The 17,445-nt window shown below is 42.5% G+C and overlaps 1 protein-coding gene across 1 annotated transcript; it reads left to right on the plus strand.

Moving 5' to 3' along the window:
• Positions 1–83: 83 nt before the first annotated feature.
• XPNPEP3 (X-prolyl aminopeptidase 3) lies at positions 84–17,445 on the plus strand. Its single transcript, XM_048301715.1, has 10 exons — positions 84–190; positions 1,672–1,788; positions 4,299–4,706; positions 6,414–6,616; positions 7,468–7,530; positions 8,871–8,984; positions 11,304–11,389; positions 12,035–12,218; positions 13,703–13,823; positions 14,625–17,445. Exons 1-10 carry the CDS (start codon positions 130–132, stop codon positions 14,789–14,791), a joined length of 1,524 nt encoding a protein of 507 aa, XP_048157672.1. The 5' UTR covers positions 84–129; the 3' UTR covers positions 14,792–17,445.

Below are 17,445 nucleotides of genomic sequence, written 5' to 3' on the forward strand. Positions count from 1 at the left end.
GGCAGGCGGCCTCCGGGGCTCCTAAGCCGGCGCGGCGCCGCTCATTGGCGGCGGGCCGCGCGCGGCGATGGTGTCAGCGCGCGGCGCGGCGGCGCAGAGAGGCCCCGCCATGCGCCGCGTGGCCCGGCCATGTCGCGCCTCCCGCGGCAGGGGCTCGTCCTGGCGGCCAGGGGCTGGCGCGGCGCCGCAGGTCAGACACCCCTCCTCCCCCTCAGCGCCCGCGGCTCCGGTCGCGACACCCGGCTATGGCTGCTTACAGTCCCGCTTTCGCCTCTCGGGCCGCGGGAAAGCGGCTCTTCCCGGCGGCGCGGTGGCACTCAGGGCTGAATCCTAGGAAAGAACAGGCACTAACTTGAAAAATAAAGCAACGGTGTAGAATGCTCCTCCCTGCTTTCAAGGCGTTGCTTTATTTAATGCCCGCTGTGCCGCCTCGTTGCGAGCTGCCCTGCTTGTCTGCTGTGTATGTGGAGAAAAACAGTGGAAACACCAATTTTAAACTAGACTGCACAAAGAGCTGTAGCTACATTTCACTGCCTGGGTCCAAGCATCACATAGTGAACGCTTCATGTTACGACTATTAGTTGTCATGCATAAATGATGTGCAATTAGAGGCTAGTTATACTGGCTCCCACAGCAAATTCACAGTCTGTATGTTTTGCTGTAAGCCTCAGAATCTCAGCTACCAGAAAAGCAGATGTTTTGCTTGTATTATGCTTGCTTATGCTAGTGAAGAGTTAATAGCATTTGTTCTAAGAATCCTGTGCCGTGCTGTAGCAGCACATACTGGTTTTGTGGTAGGTACACGGTAAGTAATATAAACAGCAACCGATTTCCAAATCATCAGATGTTTACCGTCTGACTACCCTCTCCTTCCACGTCTTGATGATTTGTATTCAGGCACAAGCAGTTCTTCAGTTGCAAAATGCTGTGACTGAGAATTCTAAAGTTTCTGACAATTCATTTTTAATTTTAGATTTTTGTCTTATCATGCCCACCCCCAGCTCACAGAAGCATGCTTGTAGCTGTCTTTAAAACTCACCTGCTGTGGTTGTGTGTGGGCTTGGAAGTGGGATACTTGGAAGTGCTACTGCCATGGAAGGTCAATGCATAAACAGGAACTCTTGGGTATCTTCCATACAGGAAAAGAAAATCACACTCCTGTATAAACCTGTGTTATTTGATGGTTTCTTTGGAGCATTATTAGTAAAAAACAGAACTGGAAAAGCCTTGAAAACTGTGTAATTGTTCCAGATGGGTGACATTTTTTGAAGACATAATCAAGAAGAGACAATATACAAGTGTGGTGCTTGGAGCCCTGTGATGTTTGAGGGAAGCAAGGGAGGGAGAGCACCGAGTGCCTCTTGAACACCAGTTGTATGAATTGGGATGTGCAAACCAACAGAGCTTCCTGGGTTTTCTTGCTGCTTTGTCAGGTTTAGCATACGTTTGTTTCTTTCTCTCTGTTCTATGAATATTTGGTCGAGTTGTGTGCACATTGTTTCATAAATTATTGTGATACACAGCAAATGGAGAAGTTAAGGAGGGATATTTATGTCATTAAGTGAAGGAATGCTGCTAAAAGTCTGATGAGTGGACTACAGTTCTGCAGTTTCCTAACTGGAAAACTTTGGGGTTTTTTTACCTTGACATGGTGCATTTCTTTTCCTCTAGTTTGCAAGTCATGTGCTCTCCGAAGATTTTCCATCCAGCCTGCCCAGCAGAAGAAGATTCCAAACCGGTACTTGGGCCAGCCCAGCCCCTTCACACACCCACATCTGCTCAAACCAGGTGAGGTCTGGGCACTGTGTGAGCCAGTCATTGACATTTTCTTGTCTCTGTTTTTCTGAGTGTATTGATTTGCTGACAACTGTCTGTGGTTTCAGCTGTTTATGATTACCTTCATTAGCCAGTAATTATATTTAGTAGCTAATTTCCTTGTCTGAGATGATACTGATTCCAAAAATAGGCTTCACATGTGATGGCTTTCATAGCTTCTTACTTTCTTCTCATAATGTTCTCAGGGTTGTTTACTTGGGTGGTGCAGAATTTTTGTGGCAGTGGCGTTTTGGGGGCTTGTCCTGCAAATAAATATGTTTATTATTAAGAGGGAGTCTTCCATGCAAGCTGACCTGTCAGAATGGTTCATATTCCATGTCTTGTGAGTCACAAAGTAAAGGTGCAGTTCAGCAAAGGTGAATGGGGAGGGACATTGATAGATGGACACTACTTGTCTACAGAATCTGCCCTGTTCAGAAGAGTATTCAATATGAGGAAAAGGAGAAAAGGAACCTTGTGACTATGAAGTTAGACAGTAATGATAAAAGAGAAGCTGAGGTTGTGCATTTTTTTGAGATTCATGAAAATGAGCATGTAGGCATAAGATGACCACAATTAAATCTAAAAAACAAACAAAAAGAATTGCAGCAAAAATATATTCAAGAATATGTCCAGGAAAACATTCTGTGTTCTTCCATAGGTGGGTATAAAGGGAGAACAGATGAGTGTGTGTGTATATATCTATCTATCTATCTATCTATCTACACACACTTCTGTATTTAATTGTAGAATAACTCGGGTCAGAAGGAACCTCACAGTTAACAGGTTCCCCCTGTGCTCAAAGCTGGGCTAACTTCAGCATTAGATCAGGTTGCTTAGGGCACTAATAAATGAGGCTGACTCCTTAAAGTGCAGCTGGAACACTGGAAGTGAATTCTAGCTCTCCATAGTATTTTCCCATTTAATAAAGGAGAGGTGTTTTCCTTAAAATAGTATGACATTGTTTATTGCAATTATTGTTTTAAAAAGCAAATGCCTTTAATGCAAAGAGAATTTCCAGGCCTCACAGCTGAAAGACAGCTGGTATCCCCATGTTCCACCCCATTGCAGCTTCTGAAATTCGCTGGACTGTGGCAGTTAGAAAGCTGACTGGAATGCGGTGGAATATGGGAAATTTGCAGTATAATATTGCAGAATTGTGAGGCCAGATTGCATTAAAACAGTTTCTGTGTTCTCTGTCATTTGTGCATTTGCAGGGTGAAATAAATGTGGTGGGTTTGTTGGGTCTGTTTGGCTCTTTTTAAAGACTTTTACACCTAATAGGTATTGAGGATATAATTTAAAAGGTGTAAAATTTAATGCAAATACAACATATAAAATTTTCTTAAACCCCTTTGTCAAGGAAAAACATTCTGGATAGAACTTCCCCCTCCCACTGCACTCGTGCAAGAATCCACTTGCAATACAAGTCGAATGTCAATTTTTGTTCTAGAATCATCACTGTGTAATACATGAAAGAGGAAGAAAAGATTATGAAAGTGGAAAGTTAACAAACACTATCGAAATGCAATCTATGTTAAAGTAGGGTGTTAGCCAAAGAACTGATTAAATCTCTTGTATTAATTTAGATCATAATTAGGGAGTCTCACAATTTTAAAAATACATACTTCAGCTGTTGTTGGTTGTTGTTTCAACTTCAGTCTTGTTTTGGTGAGTATCTTGATTACTGTACTTCGTGTCTTTTGGGACTGGAGCAGTTGAAAGAGTACTTTCATCTAAGAGATCGTTTGTTTAGTTAGTGTTATTAGAATTATAGTATTTAACTGTGGAAAAATCTGAATTGTTAAATATTGAGAGAAGCCACATATGCCCTGGAGAAGATCCCTTCCCTTAACAGGAGTCTTGACAGCAGCATGCAGTCCATGGTTTGTTTCTGCCTGGAATCTTGTGACTGGTTAGACTCTGCAACCTTTGTGCTTCTGCCTGATCTCCCAGAATCTCTGACACTCAGTCTGCCCCTAGTGGTTTAGAAATAGTCACTTTATGAGTTGACTTAGTGTGTATTTGAACAGACATTCTAGCTTTATCTGAGGAAATTAATGCTCAACCTCAGGAGGCAGACTTCTGTTCAATGTCCAGATGCTGTAAAACCCATCAGTTTTTAGCAGTCAAAGTTCAGTTTGCCTTGCCCTTTCCCCTTTTTTTTAACATGTTCTCTGCAAACATTTGGCTGTTTGTCTAAATCTACCAGGTTTTGTGATTTCTGCCTTTGCACAGAAATATGTAACACAGCATCCAACTGGTTAAAACCAATTTCTGTCTTTGCATGATGGAGAAGCAGACTGAGTGGGGATGTGCTGTAGGGATGGAAACTGAAGGGGAGCAAGGGAAAGGCTTGTGGGGGATTACAAGGAAGCCATGCACATATAAGGCATCACAGAGTGGGCAGGAATCAGGCATGTGACTAGTAAAATACTCTGAGTGCCTTGAATTTCTCCATCTGATTTGTTTTGTATTCACAGGAGAGGTAACCCCGGGATTGTCACAGGTGGAATATGCTCTTCGCCGACACAAACTGATGGTGTTGATCCAGAAGGAAGCCCAAGGCTTGGATGGTTTGGACCACACAGTGATTCTGCTGTCCAACCCCACATACTACATGAGCAATGACATCCCCTATATTTTCCACCAGGACACTAATTTCCTGTACCTCTGTGGATTTCAGGAGCCTGACAGCATCCTGGTGCTGCAGAGCATTCCAGGCAAAGCGCTGCCATCTCACAAATCCATACTTTTTGTGCCCCGGAGAGATCCAAATCGAGAGCTGTGGGACGGGCCCAGATCAGGCCCAGATGGGGCAATTGCTCTCACAGGAGTAGATGAAGCTTACACCATTGAGGAGTTCAGGCACTTGGTGGCCAAGCTGAAAGGTAACAAAAAATAGAGGGGCAATGAGATGAGGTGTGTTCTGCAGAGTCTGAATGGTACAGGTTTGGGAGGTGGTCTGTAACATCACTTCAAGACTAAAATGAACTTGGGGAGGGGCAGGGAGTATGGCTGTGACAAAGGCACTTGGAAGTTCGTGTTAGCTTGTTGACCACCAATGGATAGGTAGTTTTGAAGATTTCTGACTTTCTTGTGTATCCATGTGAATGCCAGCTGCACATCTATGAAATATTAAGGAACAGGATAGGAAAGACTGAGTTACTGTGCTGACAGTGCTAGAACCAGATGAGGTATAGGAAACTTGAAGGCTTTTTATTCATAATAGACTTGGAAAATAATCCACACAGGGAGTTTGTTAGTCCACTCACATTTAGCTAGATGATGACTTGCCCTTGAAATACAAACACTGCTGTCCTTTAGAAATACTCTTCTGCATCTAACATCACCATGTAGCCTCAGTACTTATAACACAGGGGAAACTTAAATGCATTATAAAATGAAGCTGAAGAAGGCTCGTGACAATATGATAAGGGCAAGTGTGACCCTGGAGGGGTCACACAACTAGAGAGAGAATTCTTGAGTATTAAATACCATCTTGGAATCTAGTTACTTTGTTTCAAAAAAGGATGTCATGAAAATAGGTAAGTCACAGGGCAAAGGATGATCAAAAAAATCATGAAATGTGTGTGAGATATATGCTGAACAAACCCACTCAGCCTGAAAATGAGAAAACAAGGCAGGGTATGAGATGTGTATAGTTGGGGAAAGCACAGAGAGGATGACTGTGAATGATTAATTGCTGGTTTTCTTAATTTAAAAACAAAGGGAACACTGAAGTTATCACATGGCAGGGTTTGGCACATTTTAAGTTGTAGATCATTCATGGAAGATTTGGAATATCAAAATGGAATCAGAAGTTTGTAATTCTGTGGGGAAGAGGTCCATGAAAAACAGTAAAACAGCTAAAGGAAATACTCTTTAATAAATGCCCAGTTTCTTAGACACTTTTTGTAAGCACCTGCTAATGGTTGCTGTCACCAAAGAAGGAGGGCTTGAGTGGACATCAGCAGTGACTCACTATGGCTTTTCTACTCATTTGCATTTAAAATGTTCCCATGAGGAGAATGTTGGTGCTAACTGATGTTGTGAATAAATTTCCACTGTGGGTAAAATGTGTTTGTTCTCAGTAAGCTCATCTTTGAGTGCCTGAAATAAACAGTCGTTCCCCCAGGTGTTCTGAGGCATTGTTGATAATGATCCTGATGCCATGCAAAAAGGTAAATTGCCTTCCATCGACAATGTGGACAGGCTGAATGGGAGAGCGATTCAGAAGGTGTGCTGTGATGTGATGGCTACTTAGCTTACACAAGTGTAACTTTGACACGTGAACTCTGAATGGATTTGAGCCAGATGCATATATTCAGTGATTGTTGTAAACCCCAGTATTTGCCCAGAAGTGGGGATTTGTCAAATCTACATGCTATGAATTGGTAATCTTCCAAACTTAGAAGAGATTGCTTGTGTTCTGTGACAGTGAAAGTGTCTTTGTAGTCTGTCAATGTAGACTCAGAGAAAATTATTTTTCTCTAATACAGCAACAGATCTCATTTAGGAGGAGTAAGTTAGTTTAGTATGGGGAGGACATTTCTGTATTTCTTTTTGTCTGTGTCAGCTTTTGTTTTGTATTCCAGGTGAGTCAAACATGATTTGGTATGACTTGAGAAAACCAGTGCATACAGAGCTGCACTCTGACTACATGCAGCCCCTGGCTGAGGTAAAAGCTCGGAGCAAAAACCGCATCCAGGGCATTCGACATCTCGTGCAAAACCTTCGGCTGATCAAATCCCCTGCAGAGATTGAGAGAATGAAGATAGCTGGCCGGGTGACGGCAGAGGTAATGGGGTTGTGTGCTCTCCAAATGAACCAGTGCATTCCATTGATGAGGTGACATGGGTTGGAAGGAGAGCTTTGGTCTAATCTGTTGCTGAACTGCTCTGTCTCACTGCTGGCTGGGCTTGGCTCCCTCCACAGGACAGGGAGAAATGAGAAGACTGCTTTGAATACCAGATTCTCTCGATTAGCGTGACTCCACTGAAGACAAGCCAGCAGCTGTTAGGCTTTGTTTAGAAGCAGTATCTGTTCAGGGCTAGCCTTTTCACTGTCTTCCCAGCTTCCTCTCGGCTTTTCAAAATAATTTTCTTTCCCATCTACTCTGTTTATTTTGAAGTAACAGGATTTTTTGAAGAAGTTTCCTATGTATATGTCTGCATTCCCCCTTCTCCCTGAAGTACCTTTTGAATTCATTGACCACTTTTAAACAAATCTGACAGATACCTTAAATACAATTATGTTTTTGTAAATATTATTAAAATAGATAGCCAAGTAGAAAAGAGAGGCACAGGTTGTCCTTCTCTGAAGGAAAAGCTGCATAAGGCAATCCTATTGTACCTGAGAGAATCTGTAGGTGAGACAACTTCTAAAATGCCAAACTATGGAATCAGCCTCAATCATCTAATCTTTTTTTTTTTTTCCCCCAAAAGCTAATCATCCCCTAAATACAGTTTCATAGGGAATAGAGCTTAACTGGTTCTAGTCTTGACAGCACTTTCACCAAAGAAGTTGGTGAAATCCTCTGGTTCTGGGCCAGCTGATTTTGGGCCTTCCTCAAAAGATAACAGGTGGAAAAAAGGCACTTCCCTCAAGTTCAGGCTCTCTTGCTAACTGGATGTCCCTTCTTTTTCATAGGCTTTCACAGAGACAATGTTTGCCAGTAAATCCCCTGTGGATGAAGCCTTTCTGTATGCAAAGGTGAGTGTTTTGTAGCTGGAAGTGAGATAGAAGGGCTGGATGTTGGTTATCCTTCCAGGAAACCACAAATGTCAGATCTCTTTATCATGTGTCTCCCACTGTAGCACATTTCTTCACCCAACTCTTGTGGTTCCTTGCACACACAGAAGAGTCAGTGTGAGGAATTCTTCAGCTGTACTTCCTGTACCTTTATTTAAGGAGCGTAGCAGTTATCTAAGTTTCTATCTGTTGATATCTTTTTGTACTATGTTGAAATGCAAAACCTGCTAAACAATCAGAGATAAAGTTATTACATGATCCTATAATACAGGTCTGTTGTACAAAATTTAAGTAGTTATAACACCTATTTGTAAAGCCTGCTTCTCTTGCCTCTAGTCTATTACTACATCAGATTACCACAGCCATCTTGAAGCAGTTTAGATGCCTCTCAGTTAAAAAATAAGGACTAATTGGCCTGCACATTTGGTAAGGAACTTTGTAAGGAATTGCAGTGAGAATGCCTGTTCAAGAAACATCAGCAGGATTTGACCCTCTGTTATGACATGAATGTGCCTGTGCTGACATGGCACGGAGTTGTAAAAACTACTTTAATTAAAGTGTATTTTACAGATCAGTTTTTCAGTCTAGACCAGGATCATAAAACCTTTGCTCTATGTAGGCATCCTGGGGTGTTCTGGCCCATGTGATTTTGGTAATCATAGAAAAGACATGCTATTAATATATTGAGGGTCTTTATAGATTAAGTTTATTAATTTTCACGCTTTCATCAGCTTCATCATTCAAGACAGGTAAAGATCTTGAGGCTTATGGTGCCTTTTTCTTCTATCCCCTCAGACATCAAGGTAGCGCATGCTTTCAAACCTTCTTAGTCCAACAGTCATGAAAATAGGTACTGCTGTAAATATGGTGATACTTTGCAATTTTAAAAGATAGCAACAAACCATGACTACTGTCATGCTGACATACAGGATCTTCAAAAATTCACGAAGTCATATGGCAAATAAGAGCATTACTTTATATAAGAACAAATCCTCACCTGGATGTATGACAAGGTAGTGAGCATTTGAGACAGCACTGAACAGCTCATACCAGAAAGAGCTTCCCTGAGCCCCAGTACAGGCTTGAAAAACTTTGAAAAAGTGGATTGTTCTGTATTCTTTTTTTTCCAGAGTTCTTGGAACATTCAAGATTGCTTTCATTTAGTCCACTCACTTTCCAGTTTCACTTTGTGCTGTACAAATTAAGAAAATTGTTGTAGGACATGAATTATTATGGTTCTAGGGCAGTTAATCACCTGAATCAGCACTAATGGTTTCCTCTTCTCTGAATTGTTACTCTAGTTTGAATTCGAGTGCCGGGCTCGTGGTGCTGACATCTTGGCATATCCCCCTGTTGTTGCTGGTGGCAACAGATCAAACACTTTGCACTATGTGAAGAATAATCAGCTCATCAAGGTAACCTGTGTGCTGTCCAGTAACTTGAAATGCAGTGCTGTGACACAAATACATGTTCCCTAGCTGCTGTTTGTTTTGACTGAACAGATCAAAGCACTTAAATACATATTTTTTATGTGAGCAAGGGAAAAGAATCCTGCCCTGGTTAATTTTATTGTCAGTGGCAGATTCGGCTTGTCTTTCTTTCCTCTCGGTGCTTGCTGCAGTATTTTCTGAACAGTGCAAGGACTTGCAAACAAGGTTGCAGATAATTTAGTGAACATGTCTGCTCTCACAGCAGCTTGTGGTGCTGGGGGCCTCACAGAAAAGAGGAGCCACTGTTGCAGGCAGAGCAAAGGCCCGGGCAGGGTGGATCTTCTGCTGTCAATTGCATTGCTTGGCCTTGCTTTGCAACATAAGGGGCAAAGTGCATTCCTGCTCTGGTGAAGCTGAAAAGCATTTTGGTTCCATGTAGCCCAGCAAAGCAGGAAAGGGGAACAAATAGGGAAAGGATCAGTGTTAAATGTCAAGAGGTGGAAGAGTAACATGTTTTGTCTTATTTCGAAGATTCTCATTGAATTGAACCCTCTCCAGCTTTCCTGACAATAGGCCTTTAAATTCAGATAAGTATTTTCAGGGGCAGTATTCCCTCACTGCTCTGCTCACTATTTACTTTTCAGAGGAGAGTATTTTTCCTCTGTCTTAACACAGGATGAAACTTTCCCACTAGCATTGTCTTTTCTTGAAGCTGGCATGCTAGCAGACCTTGAAATGATCTGCAGAGACAAATGTACAAAAGATATGACAGGCTGCTTTTGGCAGAAAGAAGCCTCCTTTGTTGTTCTGTCATCCAAGGTCAGGCATGCTGATGTAACTCCAGTTGCTTCTGTTAAAGTCGTTCAGTTAAATGACTGTCACTTGTTTTTTCCAAAATGATTAATTAGGAGGTTAAACCCATAAACTTAACTCTTCCTTTGTGTGCTGCTTCCTACAGATCTTGTTTCCAAATAGGCTAACAAAGTGTCTACTTTGGGTGATATCTGAATGTTTCATTCAGTCTTTTACTTAGAGGGCTTCGCTTTAAAAAAAGAGGACAAGCACAGCATAAGGCATTTACTGGACAATCAAAAGGCTGAATTCCCTTAGTCAATAAATTGTTACTTAGCTTGTTTAATTGCTTGGAATATGACAGGTATTGTAATTTCATATTTGCCTTAAAGAATTGAACCAACTATTCTGAAAAAGTTAAAAAGTACAATTTAAATGGATAGTTAATGGCCTGTCTATTCAGTGGGATAGTGAGATCTGCTCACTGCTGGTTTATCTGCTGTGTATCTGTTTGTGTCACATAACTGTACCCAATCATAGCAACTAGCACTGGAAGTAGCGTTAGCAGTGAAATTCTGCTGCTTTATTCTTTCCCTTGACATGCTGCAATTATGGCTTGTCATTCCACATCATGTCTGCTGGCACAGTCATGGATCTGTGGAATGAATCTCTACATGCAGTGTAAATTTGTAGAGAATTTAATCCAAACTTTTTGAACATCTTCCTTATCTATTTGTTGTTAGTCCCTTTAAGGAGGGAAAGCAAGACAGTGGTTTTGTTCCTGGCCCTTTGTGTTTCTTCTGTGTGACTTTTGGGGGATGTGTAGTCAGTGATTTAATTGATATGGAACAGTTTTGCTGAAGTGAATTGGAGATTCACATCTCCAAAGTTTTTTCTTCATTACCAGATAGATGCAGAAAGATATGTTAGAGCAGTCAAGAAAGTCCAAGAAGAGAACGGGGAAGGCGGTACGAGCAATTCAACACTGCATTTACAGCAGTGATACACTGTCAGATTTTGTGATACACAGTGATTTTGCTGGGTCCTCATGTCCTATGACAAGGGTAAATGTTAGTGATCCTGTGGGGAGCTCAGAAATCCTATGGTTTTGTTGCAAACCCCCTCTGTTTCAGTCACTATAGCTGGGAACTTCTAGTGAAAGGAGTTGTAGGCATAATTTGCTGGAGTAAGCGATCCAGGTGTGAATTGGACTCGTGTCTCAGAGAGCAGAATAGTTCAAGGCGAATGCCTTTTTTTAACTCCAAAATCTTCATCTTAGAAGTTCAAACACTAGAGAAGCGTAACAGTTAGGGATGAGCTTGCGGAGAAACAATCCAACTGGAATAGCCTATTTATAAACAGTAGTACCCGGGATATTACTCTGCAAAAGGAATTCACATTTCTGCAGCTGCGTTGTAAAACAGAAGTATAATCTCCTTTCCTGCTCTCAGACAGAAAAATCAATTAATAGCTGGACTGACCCACAGAGCATTCTTTCCTGTTATTCTCCAGGATGGCGAACTGGTCTTGCTAGATGGTGGATGTGAATTTTCCTGCTATGTGAGTGACATCACACGTACCTGGCCTGTCAATGGAAGGTATGCTGCGATAAGTTTTTTTGAAGAATTTTGATAAGTTCTTAAGTAATTGATGGATTGAGTGTGCGTTTAATCATAGTTTTACCATGTCCCATTCTGTGGTGCTTCAGAGTAATCAAATTATATAAAGTAATCGTTCAGCTGTATTCCCCACTGCCTCATTAATTACTACATGAATATGTGTGATTACTGCTATTTTCAGCTATTACAGCATGCTTAAAGTGCAGAGAGGGCTTTTGTACATTCAGCTGTGGCTGACTCCAGTTGTGTGTAAAAAACCAGGAGTTTCAGTTGATGGGTACATAGCTCTGCCAGTTTCGAATTTGCTGGTGTGATGTCGCTGTGTTTTTGTTTGATTCCTGTATGTTTTGGCTCAAGTGCATTCTTTTTCCTGCAGTAGCTTCACCTTGCTTTGCTTTGGGGTTAGGTTCTCAACTGAGAAACCATACACAGTGCATTGAAGGGCATGTTGCAGTGATCCTTTGTCTAGCCTTTCATACAAGGAGACAGTTGCTTTGCTTTCTGATTTTCCCCTGCTCTGTCCTTGAACTGAACCTGTCCCCAAAATAGGTTCTGGGGACAGAACCTCTTTTCTCCTGGAAACAGATTTAGTTGTGAGATACTCCTTTTTTCAATGGTCTTCAGGTTCACCAAACCCCAAGCAGAACTATATCAAGCTGTCCTGGATATCCAGAAGTCCTGCTTGAGCCTCTGCTCCCCTGGCATGAGTCTGGAAAATATCTACAGTCTCATGCTGAGCCTTATTGGACAGAAACTGAAAGACTTGGGTGTCCTGGAGAGCAGCATCACTGACAGCCATTTCTTCAAGGTACTTCAAGGTTTTTTACTCTAGTTTACCCCTATTTACTCTAGTTTACTCCTATTAATCCTGATTGTTTTATCCTTGGGTAGTGTTAGGGCTTTAGTTTGGGTCAGGAATATGCTTTCAAAATGTCTCTTCTAATTATTGACACACGCTGCTTTAATTCATGTTGTGGGCTGGTCTCAGCACAGGAATTAATTTCTCTGAGACAGGGCTAAACTCCAAGATGTAATTCAACCATTTGGTGCATAATTTGGTCTGAAGTAACCCCCAGTCTTATATGCACATAGTGTGAATATTTGTTCCTTGGCTCTTGCTGTTTCACTCTGCAGATCAATTCCCATTGCTCTGCACTACTTGCCAGTGCAGAAACAGCTTTAGAGCACAGTCTGAAGGGAACTATAGGGACATGGGCACTAGCACAAGATTCTGGGTCCACAGTTGGCTACAGGCAGTTATTCGTAGTTTTGTGATCTGTTTAACATCATATAAATCTGCAGTGCCACCAAAAGGTGCAGCCTATTCTCGGTCATTCCACCTGCTGCCTCTTCTGCACCATTTTGTGTCAGTACTGGGATTGACAGAGCTACCTGATGAACAAGACTGGGAAACGTCTGCCGTAGAGCTGAACCTGCAGATAAATAGGATTGGTTTGCAGTTAAGAGAAGTCTATCCGGTCACTCTCACTGCAAAGCTGCATGACTGCAGATGCCAGTACTGCAAAGATGGCGGAACCAGGTGACGGCACTACGGCTTTTGGCAGCCGGACAGGTTCCTGCCGGATTTAGTTGTGTGCGGTGCCGGTGCCATGGCTGCCGCCGGGGGACGGAGGGTGTCGTGCCGGATTCTCCCGGCAGGTGGCAGCACAGCCAGACGGGAGCAGCGCCTGCAGCTCAGTCCCTTGGGAATGAGGAGCGTGGGGCAGGGAGGAGTTCTCGCTGATTCCTGCTCTGGAGGGAGGGAGATTAGGATGGTGCGGGGGGAGGCGGTGTCAGTGCCTTGTAGAGATGGATTAAAATCATTCTGTAGCTACTGAGTGAAATCGGCACAGCATTCGCTCTGCTGTGCATAGGAGACCACTTTCACAGCCCAGAGCAGCTGTATCCACTGCTGCCAGTTCTGAGGGTCTGCTGATGAGAGTCATGCAGGGCTTGGATGTTTAAGGGATGGAAAGGGTTGGGGCAGCAAAGCTCAGCGAGTTGCAAATTGACCTCTTGCCTGACATGCTGAGATGGTGATGGGTTTGGGCTGTTCTTTTCAGTGAGGGGGAAAGGCAATCTGCAATGTGCTCATAACAGGCACCTGGTGCTGGTGGGTTTTAAGGGCCATCCAGTTCTAGTACAAGGAAGGCAGCCCCTTGTGACCTAGTCATGGCAGTAAGACTGCTAGTTAAGCACATAACCATTCTGTCTCTTTTTCCTATCTTTTGTATTGCACCAAGTTGGGCTGTGTTTAACTCCCTCTGTGACACTTGTTCTGTCTTTTCTTAGGCTGTTCGAAAGTACTGCCCTCATCATGTGGGCCATTACTTGGGCATGGATGTTCACGATACCCCAGATATATCCCGATCGCTCCCGTTCCAGCCAGGCATGGTGATAACCATTGAACCAGGTAAAAGCAGTCAGTGGTGGACAAAAACATGCAACACTGAGGGTAGCAGCATTGCCTTTCAGTAGTTAGTTGGTCCTGCAGACCAAAGCATGGAGGCCCTTTCTGGTGAAACTGGAAATTAGAGCAGTATTGGAAAGCCTTAAGTTATTCCCATCCCAAAGTCATTACAGTATTAGAAAACCCTATTTCCTTCCCAAACACAGCCAAGGTAGCACATAGTGGGAATAAACTCAGGAAGCAGAGTAGTAGAGCTCAGACTGTGCAGCACAGATGAACTGCAGTGCAGAAGAGCAGGGTTGATTCACTTGTGCTGGGTTTTGTATTCCTGCCACCAGTCACTGGTGGTGTGCCTCAAGCATTACAGTCTGCAATTACAGGGATTCACAACTTAGCTTTGCAAATTAGGCATACTGTGATGAATCTTCCCTTCTGCTTGTCACTAGATTTGGAGCTGTCAGCTGGAAACTTATATTTAATGCTTGCCTCTTCTCTCTATTCAGAACATTGTTAAAATCATCATTGTGAATGCAATATTGAGAGCAAGAACTGTGAAAAGGCCTGGTGTAACTATGGAAGTTTTTATTAATGTGCTATTATCTGTAGGCACAGAGGGACACTTTTCTTTCTTTGCCCACCAACAGCCATGAGTGAGGGGAAAGAGTAACTTGCCATATTAAAAATTCTCAGGATCAAGCTCACATTATGTTGCTGAAAATCCAACCCTGCTCTCCTGGCGGTGCAGTAAGGGAAAGGTAGTGTTCTGGAGAGTGTTATGTGTTTTAATTCCCTTTCTTCTTTCAGGCATTTATATCCCTGAAGATGATGCGAGTGCTCCGGAGAGGTTTCGTGGCATTGGTGTGCGCATTGAGGATGATGTTGTGATAACAGAGGATGCACCTCTTGTCTTGTCTGCTGACTGTCCCAAGGATATCTACCACATTGAGCAGATCTGTGGCCGCAGCTCATGATGCACCTTCTCTGCCTCTTCTCTGCCTCTTTCATTCTCCCTGGGAGACGCAGCCCTGCAGGGATGCAGATCCCTGTAGACGGCTGTAGTTGTCAAGTGATGGAATACATGGACAGTTGACGGCTGTTTCCAAGATTGGGGCTGGGCAGGGGAATGCAAAAGGCTTGGGTACTGAGGGGTGAAAAAAAGACAAAGCAACCTTTTCTGTGTGCATTTTTCTTCTGATTGGTGCTGATGTTGAACTGTTGTATGACATGGGAGTGGATTCATCCCTCTGCTGTGTGGATCCATGTGTCCTGGGGCCCCTGGGGGGGTTGAACTTCGTCAGTGCCACCAGATGCATAGGTACAACAGCTGAGACCAAGGCCCCATTTTTTCCCCCTTAGTAGCAGTTTCACAAGAGTCAGATTTTAAAAATGAAGCTTTGGTAAATGCTGATTTGGGATAAGAAAGTGTCAGCTTAAATTTTTATAGAACCATGTAAGGAGAGGGTTTGGTAATGAGGAAGATGTGTTTGGTGGAGAGATGGTTGTATCTGAAGCCAGTGGAGAATTCTTTTAGTATTTTAAGGATAAGGATATGTATAGGCCTTGTTCAGGCATATGCAAAATAGGCCTGCAGTGGGGAAAGACACCTTGTCTGGTCTTTCAGCTTGTTGGAGTGTTGGGTAATTTAAAAAAGGACAAACAGGGCTCAGAAGGTTAGACGTACTTATTCGTGCTGTCTTCCACATTTGCTTCCTTTTGTCCCAAAGGTCCATTCCTTTTTCCTGCTCTGAGTCCCTCTCTACCCTAGGAAGCAGGGCCATGTTGATTATGCTGGATTCCAATGGTGAGCTGTTGGTTGTCACCCAGACGTGAGGTGTCCAGTTCTGGGACAGTCACAGCAGCTTTCTGGCTTATGTTTGCTGTGTGCTGTAAAGTGCCAGCAACTTCAGCAGTGTTTTTGAAGAGTCTGCCCTATGGTGAGTGTCAAGTCTTTACATGGCTTTTATATGGAATTAATTGGAATTTAAAGTAATTCTTCTTTTCTGAACTCTGAGGGCATGATAAGAGCTGACTTTTGGGTTTTGCCAAGTGCTCTGGTAATATTTTTGAGGCAGCTGCAAATGTGATTTGGGCTAGGCTGGATGAGGAGTAAAGAGAAGAGTTTTCCTACCCTGAACATCAGCCTACCATCCAGGCCATTGTACGCTGTAGTAAATACACCTACTAGAGGCAAGCACAGCATCTGTGTATTTACTGAAAATATTTTGACAATCAGCTATTTAACATGTCTGAAAAATGACTCTCATCAGAGCATCTCCTGTTAATTACACTTGCTGTTGCATCACCTTATTTCCTTTCTTATGGTAGCTTTCAGTGTTCTTCATCTGTTATTCTAAATTTTCTTTCTCTTCTCTTCCTAGATTGTCTGTTTTTGACCCACTGTGTCACTGCTTCCTAATCCATTTTACTTTCTTATCAACATCACTGCCTCTTCCCCAGTTTGGCCTAATTCCTCACAGTGAATGTAGCCAGAAGCATGTGGGCAAGGTGGTCAGGGTTCTGGAGTTTGACCTCTGGCTCTGTTGCTGTGTAATCTCTAGCAAAAGTGCAGACTTTTTTTTTCCTTTTTTTCCTTTCTTTTTTTTTTCTTTTTGTTTTTTCTGTGTTTCATTTCACTTTGTGAAGACCAAGTGGGCAGTGTCTCGCATCTCTCATTGCATTTAATGTGAGCTGGGTGCATGCACTGGGGTTTGAATTTTGGCACCTAAAAGGCAGCAAAGATAGGCCATAATTTTATTTTCTAAACATGACAAAAATAAATGCTTTTACAGGGTTTAGTGTATCAAGTTTCACCTATATAAGAGAATCTGCTAATCTCTTATGGCAGCACTTGTTAAATACTCCTGTGTTGCAGTGATAGCTACAGCCTAAAATGTTGGGACAGAGGCTTCCTAAGTATGAACACAGACCTGTTGAATACTTTTGATGTTGTTCTGATCTGTAATGCATTTGTTCCAGTTACACCTGTTAGAGCCATACCAACTGGGCTGAATCTTGGGGATTTTGGAACTATGTAAGCAGCTTAAAATAACATTAATCTGAGAGATAAATGTGTAGGCTGATCTGCACATCTGCCCATGCATCTAACAGAGTTAATAATTATACTTACTGTAAATAAGCCTTTAAAATGCATATATAAAAAATTATTTTTAAAATAAAACAATTTGTAGAAAGTAATTTCTCAGGCCATCAAGTTGCATGCTGTTGAATAGATATATGCACCTCCAAAACCAGCATTATTTTTCAGGGAGATTTATAAATTGTGTGTCACCTGTCTTGGACTTGAAATAGCAGTGTCAAATGTAGGCACACACTAATTCCTACTCCTCTCAGGAAAATCCTGCAAGTTGTAAACACCAATAGATCTTAGGAATGCTGTGAATGAATGTTTCTGTTAGTAAAGAAGTTTTTGTGACTCTGCTGAGTGGAAAGTAATGGATCTGCTAGGGCTGCTGAGTGTGTCTTGATTTAGGCCATGTATATTCTGTAATTCTTCCACTGTGTTCAGCCATTTTTTCAGCATAAACTGCTGCTGGTTTGAATCTCTTGTTCCATGTAAAGGGTGCATTTTGCAGAAGGTATTAAATCTGCATCCTGTGAACCTAAA

The sequence above is a fragment of the Corvus hawaiiensis genome, chromosome 4 (genome assembly GCF_020740725.1).
Source record: "Corvus hawaiiensis isolate bCorHaw1 chromosome 4, bCorHaw1.pri.cur, whole genome shotgun sequence".
Lineage (NCBI taxonomy): Eukaryota > Metazoa > Chordata > Aves > Passeriformes > Corvidae > Corvus > Corvus hawaiiensis.